Source organism: Nycticebus coucang, chromosome 6, assembly GCF_027406575.1.
Source record: "Nycticebus coucang isolate mNycCou1 chromosome 6, mNycCou1.pri, whole genome shotgun sequence".
Taxonomy (NCBI): Eukaryota; Metazoa; Chordata; class Mammalia; order Primates; family Lorisidae; genus Nycticebus; species Nycticebus coucang.
In genome coordinates, this window is record NC_069785.1 from 116,541,466 (window position 1) to 116,555,262 (window position 13,797).

At 43.8% G+C, this 13,797-nt stretch overlaps 2 protein-coding genes across 4 annotated transcripts in view; both read left to right on the forward strand.

Moving 5' to 3' along the window:
• The first annotated feature begins 1,571 nt into the window (after positions 1–1,571).
• Positions 1,572–8,262, forward strand: C6H11orf52 (chromosome 6 C11orf52 homolog). Its single transcript, XM_053593708.1, has 4 exons — positions 1,572–1,687; positions 5,922–5,959; positions 6,763–6,824; positions 7,194–8,262. Exons 1-4 carry the CDS (start codon positions 1,656–1,658, stop codon positions 7,431–7,433), a joined length of 372 nt encoding a protein of 123 aa, XP_053449683.1. The 5' UTR covers positions 1,572–1,655; the 3' UTR covers positions 7,434–8,262.
• A 340-nt stretch (positions 8,263–8,602) lies between these two features.
• Positions 8,603–13,797, forward strand: part of DIXDC1 (DIX domain containing 1) — a 79,551-nt gene continuing 74,356 nt past the window's right edge. The window contains exons 1-2 of one of the 3 annotated variants that reach the window (XM_053593689.1): positions 8,603–8,725; positions 9,836–9,924. In XM_053593689.1, the coding sequence (XP_053449664.1) occupies positions 9,871–9,924 (54 nt within the window). In that variant the 5' untranslated portion in view covers positions 8,603–8,725; positions 9,836–9,870. Of the gene's footprint in view, positions 8,733–9,677; positions 9,734–9,835; positions 9,925–13,797 lie in introns of those variants that run through there. The other 2 variants (XM_053593690.1, XM_053593691.1) reach the window with 2 other exon arrangements.

Sequence of the window (13,797 nt, forward strand, 5' to 3'; positions counted from 1 at the left end):
TCATACTCCTACAAATTTGTTACAAGACGATGGAGTTCAAAGTCCAGGGTACTCTGGAGTGCAGAGCTGAGTGGTGGGCTCTGAACATCAGTAAAGAACATACAAATAACCAGGCATCAGAGCAAGATACTAAGGTTGGGATGAGGGCCTTGAAGATAGAATTATGTGTTTCACGAATTCTCCTAGGGCCCATATTTTCTTTCTTTCTTTTTCTTTTTTTTATTTCAGGTTAATGTGAGGGTACAAACAACTAGATTACAATATTTGCATTTGCTAGGTAGAGTCCCTCTTATAGTTGTGTCCCGCACCCAAAAGGTGTGCCACATACCCTTACGTCGTGCCCAGTAAGTGGGAGCACACCAATCCTTTGCCTCCTTCCCTTTCCCCATCCCTCATTCTCTCCCCCAACTTGAACTGAATTGGGTTTTTCTCTTATGTGGGTATGTATTAGATTGTCTACTAACTTCATATCAGTATTCAGTACATTGGATATTTGCTCTTCCTTTCTTGTGATACTTTACTAAGAAGAATGTCTTTCAAGTCCATCCAGGTTAATACAAAAAATATACAGTCGCCTTCTTTTTATGGCTGAATAGTACTCCGTGGTAAGACCCATATTTTCTACAGATGAATTTGCTCAGCGGCATCTGATGTGCTGGTGAGTGTAGAGCGAGTCTAACTTTCCGTCATTGGTTGAGGGCTACGTGGAGATTCTGTACGTCTGAACTGGGGATGGGGAAGTGAGTGGCTAAGGATTGGTGAGGCCATTCCAATCATACAACCCTCTGATTTTACACCAGAAAGGGAATTAGATAATGTTCAGTTCTTCCATTTCGTAGTCTCAGAGTCCCAGGCCCTAAAAGGTTAAGTGATTTGCCTGCATTAATTTCAAAAGGCAGAGGAGAATATACAAGGAATCCATTTCTCTAAATTTAGGGTTCTTAGAGACACCAGTAACCAAACCTAGATTCTGGACAGGGATAGTAAGAAATTGGTACCAATTACCTTGAATGTGAAACTCAGTTAAACCTGAGTGGTGGTGGGTAAACATAAGGTAAGACTCTAGTCCATTATAGAGGATGTATTTCAAAGAGAGTGTGATGTAGTGGAGAGGAGAAATATTTCCTAAAGAAACCCAAAGCATTTTTCTTTCTCAGGTTTCTTTTTATTGAAGCTTGAAACTCAAGTTCATGGCTTCATCAAATAAAGCTTCACCCAGCGTTCTGAGAGGCCTAGGCAGGCTGATTGCCTGAGTTCATGAGTTGGAGAGCAGCCTGAGTGAGACCCCTGTCTCTAAAAATAGCTGGGCATTGTGGCGGGCGCCTTGGGAAGTTTTAGGCAATGACACCATGGCACTCTAACAGGGGTGACAAAGTGAGACTGTCTCAAAAAAAAAAAAGAAGAAGCAGCTTCAAATCCTGAAGGTGAGATAGTTCTCACCTGGAAACCCTGTGTATTGTTGAACCCTTTTGCTGGGAATAATCACCTGGGAATCATTCCAGCAGGTGGCTTCCAAAGTCCAACCTGCTAGGTTGAAATCTGACACTGACAGAGGCTGGGGGAGCGGCCACGGAAAGCTAAACCTGGAACCAGGAAATATCCACAAGCCTCTTGAAGTTGAAAAACAGCTGGGCTCCCTTCGGAGACAGAGCACCATGGGAAACAGGCTCTGCTGTGGAGGAGGCTGGTGAGTAGGGCTGAAGGGCAAAGGGTAACATTTCTGTTGGTGAATGCGGAGGCCCTGGGAATCCGGGCCCTGGAGAGCTGGGCAGAGCTGTCTGCCAACCTCCCACTGCCACCTGGCCTGGCCTGGTTCCTTCTGGTTCCATTTCTTACTATCCCTGTCCAGAATCTAGGTTTAGTTACTGGTGGTTACCGGAGCAGCGCCTCCTCCCCTGCTCACTCCTTTCAGGAGGCATCAGAAAACAGCCAAGCCATTGTCTCTGGAATGGCCAGGGCAGGGCTGGACTGGTGAACTGGCATTGTTTCTCTTTGGTGTTCTCTTTTTCGCCTTCTCCAGATGATAATAATAATAGTAGCATTTGAGTTTAATTGTGCCAGACACTTCACAATCTCATTTAATTTTCACAGTACTTCTGGGAGATAAGTGGTTTTACCCCTCCTCCCATTTTACAGTCAGTTGAGAAGCCTAGAATCAGAGCAGTTAACTAACTTGCCTAAGGTCACATGGCTAGTAAGCAAGTAATTCAAGATTCCAACTCAGGCCTGCCTGACTTCAGAGCCCACACTTTCAACCACTATGTAATTCTGCCTCCCAGATTGAGCACATCAATTTGGGAAAAATGTTTATTTAAAAGGGCAGAGTTGGAAGAAGGAGAATATCCATGAAATATCTCAATAACTTTCACATTTATTTGCTATTTGACCTTAGGCAAATCCCTTAATATCTCTGCATCCTCAAGTATAAAAATAAAGATAACACACCTGAGACTGGGCATGGTGGCTCACATCTATAATCCCAGCACTCTGGGAGGCCAAGGCAGGTGGATTGCTTAAGCTCAAGAGTTTGAGATCAGTCTAAGCAAGAGCAAGACCCCGTAATGGGCGTTGTAGCTGGTGCCTGTAATCCTGGCTACTTGAGAGGCTGAAGCAAGAGAATCACTTGAGTTCAAGAGTTTGAGGTTACTATTAGCTGTGATGCCAACGCACTCTACCAAGGGCGACAAAGTAAGACTCGGTCTCAAAAAAATATAACATGGCTCGGCGCCCATAGCTCAGTGGCTAGGGCGCCAGCCACGTACACCGAGGGCTAACGGGTTTGAACCCAGCTAAACAACAATGACAACTGTAACAAAAAAATAGTCGGGTGTTGTGGTGGGCGCCTGTAGTCCCAGCTACTTGGCAGCCTGAGGCAACAGGATTGCTTGAGCCCAAGAATTTGAGGTAGCTGTGCGCTAGGATGCCATAGCACTCTACTGAGGGTGACAAAGTGAGACTCTGCCTCAAAAAATAAATAAATAAATAAATAAGAAAGAAAGAAAGAAAGAAAGAAAGAAAGAAAGAAAGAAAGGAAGGAAAGGAAGGAAAGGAAGGAAAGGAAGGAAAGGAAGGAAAGGAAGGAAAGGAAGGAAAGGAAGGAAAGGAAGGAAAGGAAGGAAAGGAAGGAAAGGAAGAAAGAAAGAAAGAAAGAAAGAAAGAAAGAAAGAAAGAAAGAAAGAAAGAAAGAAAGAAAGAAAGAAAGAAAGAAAGAAAGAAAAGAAAAGAAAAGAAAACAGAGGCCCAGAGAGGTTAAAAACTTGCTGAAGTTCTCGTAGCTAATCAGACATCCAGGGCCCATTCTTTAGACGCTATGCCAGACATTAGAACCAAAATCCATTTGTCCTCTTAACAAATATTAATACTAGATAAAAACTGTCCTCCTCTATTTTTTATTATCTCAATAAATCTCCAGAGACCTAAACATGCCATGACCTCTGAAGAGATTTTTATTTTAAAATGTTCTTTGTTGCTGTTTTTTTATGATTACAAAGTAATAAACATTCACTATAGAAAATGTGGAAATACCACAGAACAGAAAATAAGAAGCATCCATAAGCTTCCATAAGCTCTCACAACTGACAGGAACATTTTAATGTATTTCTATATCTTTTTCAATGTGTACAATTTTTTATCCCAAAACATATCTTATTATCTCTTTACTAATTTAATAACAAGTAAAAATTTCCATGCTGTTGGGTATTTTTCCAATAGCCTTTATTAAGGGGCTACATAGTTTTCCATTAAGTGGATATCCCATTTATTTAGTTGGTTACCGATTATTGGCCATTCAGGATATGTCCTATTTTTTTGCAATAGAGGATAATGCTATGATAAATGTTCATATTTGTACATGTATAATTATTTTTTAGGATATGGAATTGCTACCTCAGAGGATATTTGAATTCATGTTTAGGGCTTTTTATACTTGTTGCCAATGGCATTCTAGAAGGATTACGTGAATTTTTATTGCTATTACCACTACGGGAGAGTGCCCATTTAGTTTCCTTAATTCTGATCTAAAAATAAAACCCTGTCACTTTATAAATCTAGCTGAATATTCCATTTGGGTTCTGTCCAGGCATTGTGCAATATTCTACCAGGGAACAGGCTCTGTTTGCTAAAGTTGGATGGCCCTCATCTATGGATTTTAGAATTAATATTTTCTCTATTCCTTTAAATATAAGTAAGTAGAAAAAGGGCAGCAACAAGGGACAAGGAATTTGAGGATTCTCTAGTTCCTAGGATGAGGGTGATCAGGGGTAACCTAAAGCAGGAGCTGAAGTGGCAGAGAGGAAGTAGAAAAATGCAGAAGTAGATTTTCTTCTGAAGCACCTGTAGAGTTTGGGTGGAGACTGAACAGCTCTCAATCAGCAAGCTGCATCAAAACCAAAAAATCAGCCTGGGGTGGTGGCTCATGCCAGGAATCCTAACAGTCTGGGAGGCCCCGAGGCAGGAGGATCCCCTGGGCTTGCCAGAGCAAAAGCCAGACCCTATCTCTACTAAAAATAGAAAAACTAGCCCGGCTGAGGCCAGAGGGTCATTTGAGCCCTGGAGTCTGAGGTTTCTGTGAGCTGTGATGAAGCCGTGGTACTCTACCCAGGGCGACATAGTGAGACTCTGGCTCAAAACAAACAAACAAACAAAAATCACACCAAAACACAAACCTCTGTCAAATGTGTGTGGAAAATTCTGATTCTTTTCTCCACAGTAATACAGTCAATATAATTTAGAACTCAGTTTCTTTTACCTCTTTCTTTAATAAGCAAAGGAAATTCCCCAGGGGAATAAGAAGTGAGACAGAGGGCGGCGCCTGTGGCTCAGTGAGTAGGGCGCTGGCCCCATATGCCGAGGGTGACGGGTTCAAACCCAGCCCCGGCCAAAACTGCAATAAAAAAAAACATAGCCGGGCGTTGTGGCGGGCGCCTGTAGTCCCAGCTGCTCGGGAGGCTGAGGCAAGAGAATCGCGTAAGCCCAAGAGTTAGAGGTTGCTGTGAGCTGTGTGACGCCACGGCACTCTACCCAAGGGTGGTACAGTGAGACTCTGTCTCTACAAAAAAAAAAAAAAAAGTGAGACAGACAGAGAAGGTTGGCTGTGGCAGAGCTGGAAATACACTAGCAAGGAAAATCATCCGGAGTAAGCCCCAAACTATTCAGTTTATTTCCTCACACAAGTGTTGTTGCTCTAGGCATCAAACAGCTGACAATCACATAGACACACAGGCTCCACTGGGGACCCTAGGGGCTCAGGAATGAATATAAGGTCTGCCCTGCAGTGAGGGCAGGAGAGCTGAGTCACTCACCAAATTCAGTACTCCCTGTTCTGTCCGCAAAGTTCTCCAAAGAATGTTAAAGGTTGAAGATCTCTCACTTCCTCCGTTAATTAAAAATAAGGACAAGGAAATAGGGAGAGAAGTCATTTGTTAGGAAAGGGCTTTTGAGGGGCCCTAACAGGTTAGCCGTGGTTGTGGCAGCTACTGTGACTCTGATAATGAAAGTCCCAGGTTGGCAAAGACCCCCCCCCCGGAGGTGGGGAAACACTAAAGAACGAGGGTCTCTGGATCCAGGAATACTCCATTATTTGCCAGGTTTCCCTTAGCTTGTGTAGGGATTAGCTTATTAGACAATCTCAGAATAGCCCTCAAGCCAGCTGTATCCCTGGCATGTAAGTGCCTGGTTGCCTGAGGCTGTATTTTGGGTTTGGTTATGTCAGTTGTACCACTCTACCTTCCAGAACCATCTGTTTGGAAGAGGTGTGGTATCCTTGACAAATGCTTTGGGGCTGAACCTGGCTCACAGGAATCTTTGTTAGAGGGAGGTGGGGGAGCATCATCCCAGGATGTTAAGAAGATCACAGAGCAAGTGATGAAGGAAGAAAGAGCCCAGGGCTCTTGCACATAGATCATTTGTTTTTCCTATCACAGGAGCTGCCCATCAACTTTGCAGAATAAAAAGAAAACAGGTAAGGGAGGGAAGGGAGGGACTCTGGGGAGGCAAATTAGAGAAGAGAGGACAACAGAACTGGCATCTTTGGAAAGGGAGTAGACTTAGAAGGGACAAAGGGAGGAGTCTTTAGTTTACTGTGTTCAACACCAGTTCGGAACCTCCTTTCTCTTATTGCAAAGCGGCAGAGTTGGGGGCTCATTCTTTCATTCCTCCCACAAATATTTACACACATTATATATGGGGCACTCTGTAGGGTCCCAAGGAGGCAGAGAGGCACAGGAGGAAGGACATATGATCTTAGCCCTGGAAGAGCTGAAAATCAAGTATAAGAGATAATTTGTGTAAACAAATAATTGTAATATGATCTGGTTCTGTAACAGATGTACACACATGCTGTGGGAGAATGAGAGAAGACGCTGATGTCAAAGGAATAACAGCAAGTTCACAAATCAGGGAGGGAGGGAAGAAAAAAAAGAGAAAATACTGACTTGACTGAAAGTGGCATATTGGGGTGGCTGAGCACTCACCACATTACATTGTAATAGTGTCTTTAGATATTAGTCTCCTCTAGTAGGCTGTAAGCTCCCCAAAGCAGAGGAAACAGCCTACTTATCCTTTTACCTCCAGAATATGGCACAGAGGCTGCCATGTAATGCTATGAACATATATTTATTAAACTATGTAAGGCTATGTAAGTGAAAAAATGAGGGTAGATGATATTATGGCCATAGTTAGAATAGTTTAACAGTGATTTGAAGAGGATAATTTTAGTAGAGATGAGAAGAGAGAATGGATTTAAGTTGTATTTCTTCCCCTAAGAGAGCCAAGGAAAATGGACATTGAAGACACATCAGCAACAGCTGCAGCAGAACGGCACAAAGGTAATGACAGGCCTCTGTCTCTTCTCTAGGGCTACTCAGTCACAGAATCTACAAACTCAGCTTTTTGGCCCTAGAACAGACACCCGTACAATCATCTGTACAATTTGCTGGGTTTGCCCATCCTCCACTTCCCCCCCAAGGAACAAAGTGAAGGAACATCAGTCTAACTGGCCCTGTTTTATTTTCATTTGTTTATTTATTTATTTATTTGCAGTTTTTGGCTGGAGCTGGGTTTGAACCCGCCACCTCTGGCATATGGGGCCAGTGCCCTACCCCTTTCAGCCACAGGCGCCACCCACTGGCCCTGTTTTAGAGATGAGTGGCAAAAGCCAGCCATGAATCTCCTCTAATGCTGTCCATTCCTTGCAGGGCCATGAAACAACACGACATACGTATAAGCAGGTGTCATGGCGTGAGTCGTGTGAGAGGAGTCAAGACGTCCTGGTGGAGGACAGCAGCTTACATTACGCAGACATTCAACTGTGCAGCCGCACCCAGCCACGGTCTTCCCATGAGGTGAAACATCTGGAAAATACAACAGAATATGCCACTCTTCGCTTCCCCCAGGCCACACTTCGCTATGACAGCAAGAAAGGGACCCTAGTGTGACTGCTGGGGATGTGGGGCCGGTCCTTCCTCTACTACTACTTCTGTGGGAGAATCCTCTGCTGGAGGAATTGAGTGGCAGCCAGGGATATGGGCTATTTCTTTTTTTTTTTTTTAATATATATATTTTAAACACTTTAAGATATTTTTTCTTTTTTATTTTATTTTATTTTTTTGCAGTCTTTGGCTGGGACTGGGTTTGAACCCGCCACCTCCAGCATATGGGGCCGGAGCCCTACCCTTTTGAGCCACAGGCGCTGCCCTGGGCCATTTCTTAAAACTAAAGAACTCCAGAGCCCCTGGAATTGTTTCTAGTCTCTCCCTTAGGCTTCTTATTTGCCACCGTTGGGTCGGAGTTGTAGTTGGGTTAGCTATGGAAGGATAAAGTTCCTCAAAATGAGGAGGTTAGGTCAAGGGTGCAAGGAGGTGGGTCTTTAACCCCATCATTGCTCCTGCTCTTTAGAGAAGTTCAAAAAGAACTGGTTACCTTACAAGTACTTGGGGTGATCTTGTTGGACTTTAATGGTATCCCTTTTACGCACCTTAAACACAAATGCTGACAGGAGTTGCTCTGGAAAAGCATTCTGAGCTCCTGCACACAGCCCCCTGGGATGGCTTGGGCAGTTTCCTCTGTGGCTGCCTAGGTCAAGGGGTTCAGACTAATGCCTCAGAGCCTGACGCCAGGAGGAAGCCATTCTCCAACCATTGGCCACAAGGACTTCCAGTCACTGGTCACTGATTTCTGACAGCACAGCGAGGTCCAGAAGTTTCCCTTGTTGGGACTGTTCTCTGGAGGGTATGGGGCCACTAGGTTCAATAAATTGCTTGAGGAGCATGCCTGTTGCCTTTTCTGGGGTGGGTCCTGTCCAGCCTCAGAGCGGTTTGAAAGTCCAGCCAGCAGAGGCCTTCCTCCCCTACTGCACAAGTGGCAGCCGCCGGCAGAGCTGGGATGTGGACGCCGCTTGGTAAGACAGAGGCTCTCAAAACCAGACCTGGGCGAGGTCTGAACCAGCCGGGGGCGAGGCCAGGAAGATAGGGGCGGGGTTAATGCCCGTAAGGGGTGTGGCCTGGGCCGTTAAGAGGCGGGTCTGGCGCAGCAGAGGCGGGGTCTGGGTTGGAGGGAGGCGGAGCGCGGAGGGCAGTGGGAGGAGTCAGGGCAGGCTGGGAGCTGGCCGGGCCCAGCGTCCGCCTCCGGATCACCATAGCAGCGGGAATGCAGCAGCAACGCTGGAGCTGGGGCAGACCGAGCCCACAAGGGCAGGGGACGGAGATGCTGAACCTGACCGACCGATAATGTAAGAGGTAGGGGCTGAAAAGTGGTGGGTAACTGGAAAATATTAGTGCTACCGCTTGAGCATCTTGATTGGAACTGGGGACACGCGGAGGGGGCGAGATTGGGGTAGGAAGAAAGAGGCTAAAGTTTCAGAGTCCAAACCCGCTTTGAGCCTTGTTGATTAGTATGCAGTTTCCACTTCAGACTTTCAGAGCTCGGAGAAGAGGGGTAACGCATTTATTTCTCTTTATCAACCTGTACCCTATCCTCCCCCAATACCGCTGCCTCTCAGTTGGTCTATAAAAGGGATGATTCCCCAAAGAGGGGGTACTGAAAATAGAATCGTAGCACACACACACACAAATGTGGCAATAATGGTAGTAACCTTATGGAGCATTTGTGAGAATTTAAAGTACTTGGAACTGTACATAATTTATAGTCAAATGTTGGCTGCCACCATTATCGTCATCATTATCACTATTTTTCGGGCCTGTTCTCTGGCAAGTGGTTACAGAAGAAGTGGGTTAGAGGACTGCCTCCACCACTAATTGGTGGAGGACCTCCTTAGGCTATTTTTTACACATTAGGTGAGGGTTAAACAATTAACTCCATCTCAAGGGTTATTTACTGTGAGGATCAAATAACAGTATGATGGAGATGATAGCACTTCGTAAAACTCAAGTGCTCTATAAAAATTTCTCCCTTAGAATAATAAATGCTGTCTTCCTAGATTAAAATTGAATTCCTGAGGATAAAGGGAAGGAAGTGCCAGAAGCAGAGCTCCCAGTATTTCTCCCAATTATTTTCACAGCACTTGTGGTCCTAGACTGATGAGCATAGGGCAGAGGTAAAACGTATCCTTACTTGAGTAAGGAGAGGGAAGCATTGCTCTTTACCTTATTACTATTAAAACCTAAGTGACTGGGTTTTAAAATGCCACTAGGATAACCCTGTTGTACGTATAGTATCTTGGGCTGGATTTCCTGCTGACCGAAGTCCTATTTCTGATACTTCAAGATGATTTAAGTAGGTAGGTTTGGGAGAGTGGCCTGCCTCCTGCTAGCTTTAGCCTTTAGATTTTTATTTTCTGTCCTACACATTTTGCACATTTTCTTACTTTTCCTGTTTAAAGGTGGCCATGGTTCAGCTCATCTAAAGACTCTGAAGATGGGGACCCAAGTGGTTATGAGATTCCGTAACTCCTTGCCAAGAGAGCCCTCTGTAAGTTTCCAGTATATTGTTGAAAGGAGTATGGTGACATTACTGGAATTTCGGTATGGTTCTTTTTTTTTAATCCCTCCCTCCCTTTAATACAGTTCTACACGTGAGGGATCTCTCCATCAGGACTCAAATGCTGGAGCAGAGTTATAATATATTTGCCGCCTTCTTTTGCTTCTCTTTTTGTGGAAATTCTAGCTCAGTTGGGGATTGATTCATTTTCTTCTGGAATTAATAAAATCAGGCAGAGGTTGAAAAATGCGAGCAGTTAATTAGAATGTATGCATTGGTTATAGGAGTTAAAGTTTGTTATAACAGTAGGTATGTTAATTACAGAGCATTTGAGAAACATTGCAAATTATAATTTAAAAAATCCCCATAATTCTCCTGTCCAGAACAGCCACTGTTAGTATTTTGGAATATGTTCTTCCAATCGCTTTTTTATATGTCTATTTTTTACATGAGATCATAGTATGTGCACATTTTTTGACTTTTTTCCCACTTAATATTTGTTAATATAAAATTGTTAATATGTTTGTTTTAATGTTGGTACAATGTTTGGTAAACATGATAATAGTTGTGGGGCGGTGCCTGTGACTCAAAGGAGTAGGGTGCTGGCCCCATATACTGGAGGTGGTGGGTTCAAACCCAGCCCTGGCCAAAAACTGCAAAAAACAAACAAACAAACATAATAATGGCTATGATTTTCTTGAACTCTGTTGTGAAACTTTTAGTTTCCCCTGCCTCTGCCTCCCACATTGTATATAATTATTTCATCATTTAAGACTATGTCAAAGAACGTGACTAATTTAAGCAATGTTATCTTGTAAAAGAAGATTTATAGTGTCAGATTTGGTATACATCCTTCAGAAGACAGCTGGTCATCAGCTGGGAGATAGAAGGATTCTTAGCAGAAATATGACTATCTCTTGTAGTGCTCACCTGGGTCCTGCAGATAGGTAATTTTCTAATAGTATCGTTAGTAAGGGCCAACCCTAACACAAGATTGGCAGTCTGGAAGCATGGAGGCATTTTCATAGTGTTTTCATAGTAGAGAAACTCAAGGATCGCTTCAAAAGTATCCACCAGATGGCGCCAGTCTTAATCAAGTTTTCACCCACAGGCTAGCTGGCAGATAACTTTCGAAATGCGAATTTAAAAAATTCACGTAAAGTGTATTTGCATATCTGCTTTGGTATGGTTTATATTAAGCACTTGCTTCTGGTGATTACTTTGGCAGCATCCTACCTCTAGTCTCTCGCCATTCTGTCTTTTCTCCCTTCTACCCACTCAGTCTGTCACGCTCACCCTATATACTCTGTCCTCACACACTAGTATTGGATTTTGTTTTACTCGTCTTCCTTTTACTCTTTTTTCCTCCAGTCTTATTTCTTGCCTCTGTGTGTTGTGTGTATATTTGTGTATAACTGTCAGTTCTTCAGGTTTTTGCTAAAAGAATAAGACTTGGCATATGATGACATATAATGTCAACATATATTTAATGAATTTTAATGAAAGAATGCCTGAATAAAGGAGAGGAAAGTTCAGAAGAAAACTAAAAATTATTTATATTTTGTCTGAGAATACAGTAAAAGAGACAAAGATTCACATTCCTAAATGAAGTGCTAAATGATACAGTGTAGAATATGCTAGACCCGGGCGGCGCCTGTGGCTCAAGGAGTAGGGTGCCGGTCCCATATGCCTGAGGTGGCGGGTTCATACCCAGCCCTGGCCAAAAAAAAAAAAAAAAAAAAAAGAATATGCTAGACCTTTGAATTTTAAAGAAAAAGAGATTTATTCATTCATTCAGCCAGTGTTTATTGAACATCTACTTTGAGCCAGACAATATTCTTGGTTCTAGGGAATTCCCTGCCCTCATGTAGCTTACATTCTGGGCAGGGGAAGGTGATAATAAATAAATAAACAAGGGCGGCGCCTGTGGCTCAGTTGGTAAGGCGCCGGCCCCATATACCGAGGGTGGCGGGTTCAAACCCGGCCTCGGCTGAACTGCAACCAAAAAATAGCTGGGCATTGTGGTGGGCGCCTGTAGTCCCAGCTACTCGGGAGGCTGAGGCAAGAGAATCGCTTAAGCCCAGGAGTTGGAGGTTGCTGTGAGCTGTGTGATGCCATGGGACTCTACTGAGGGCCAGAAAGTGAGACTCTGTCTCTACAAAAAATAAATAAATAAACAAGTAAACATAGAAAATACAAGATGGTGATAAATACAACAAAGGAAACTGAAATAGCTCAGGCAAAGAGGTCTGGGACTGTTGGTGTGATGGGATCTTGTCATCTGAATCCTCAGAGAAGGCTATATATATTATATATATATATGGACATCTGAGCAGAAATCCGAAGGAGAAGCAGGAATGAGCCGTGGGTTATTTGGGAAATGAGTGTTTTTGTTTTTTTTTTTGTAGAGACAGAGTTTCACTTTATGGCCCTCAGTAGAGTGCCATGGCATAATACAGCTCACAGCAACCTCCAACTCCTGGGCTTAAGCGATTCTCTTGCCTCAGCCTCCCGAGTAGCTGGGACTACAGGTGCCTGCCACAACGCCTGGCTAGAAATGAGTGTTTTGGACAGATAAAAATAAACAGTAGTCAGAGGAGTTTTGCAGAGTAGGTGGAGCTTGAACTAGGCATAGTGCCAATTTGGAGAGCAGAAGGTTGGCGTTTGGGGCATTCTAGGCTGAGACAGACATAATGGCATGAAGGTGAAAATGAGCCTTGCAAATCTGTGAGACGTGAACATCCCTCTCACCTGAACAGAAATGATTTGGTGGGAGGCCTTATGAGCTGGACTTAAGGTCTTAATATCTGACGAGGCAGGAAAAGGGAGTGTTAGAGGGCAATTGAGCCTACAGCAGCAAGATAAGTGTATTGCCTCAGGAAGGTTAAGATGACTATAGATTGGGAAGTGGAAAAATCTGGAGAAAAGAGAGCAGTTTAGAGGCCAGGACATTTTGCACCTTTCTTAGTAGTTCTGAGCCCTTTTGTTTATGTCTATGCTGACATCATTGAAGGTAATGTAATAGAAATTGTAAATATATATTACCCTCAAGGAACTCAGCTGAGGTGCAAAAATAGAAAAGAAGATTAATAGATTATATCAGAGAGTAGTTTAAAACATTTTATTGAAAGATTTAATTATTTGGAGCCAGGTGAGATGGCTTACTCCTGTAATCCTAGAATTCTGGGAGGCTGAGGCAGGTGGATTGCTTGAGTTCAAGAGTTTGAGACCAGCCTGAACAAGAGTGAGATCCCTTCTCTACCCAAAATAGAAAAAACTAGTGGGGCATTGTGGTGGGCACCTGTAGTCCCAGGTACTTGGGAGGCTGAGGATTGCTTGAGCCCAGGATTTTGAGTTTGCTGTGAGCTCTGACACCATGGCACTCTGCTCAGGGCAACAGAGTGAGACTGTGTAAGCAAGAAAGAAAGGAAAGGTAAGAGGAGGGGAGGGAGATTTAATTATTTGTTTATTTAAATTGTGTTTCTGTTTCTTTTTCTTTTCTTTTTTGTTTTTGAGACAGAGTCTCAAGCTGTCACCCTGGGTAGAGTGCAGTGGCGTCACAGCTCACAGCAACCTCCAACTCTTGGGCTTAAGCGATTCTCTTGCCCCCTCAGCCTTCCAAGTAGCTGGGAGTACAAGCGCCCGCCACAGTGCCCAGCTGTTTTTTGGTTGTACTTGTCCTTGTTGTTTGGTGGGCCCGGGTTGGATTTGAACCCACCAACTCTGGTGTATGTGGCTGGTGCCTTAGCCGCTTGCGCTACAGGTGCCGAGCCTCTTTTTTTGTTTTTGAAGATAGGGTCTCACTCAGTTGCTCTAGGTGAGAGTGCCCTGGCATCAGCCTAGCTCATAGTAATCTTAAATGCC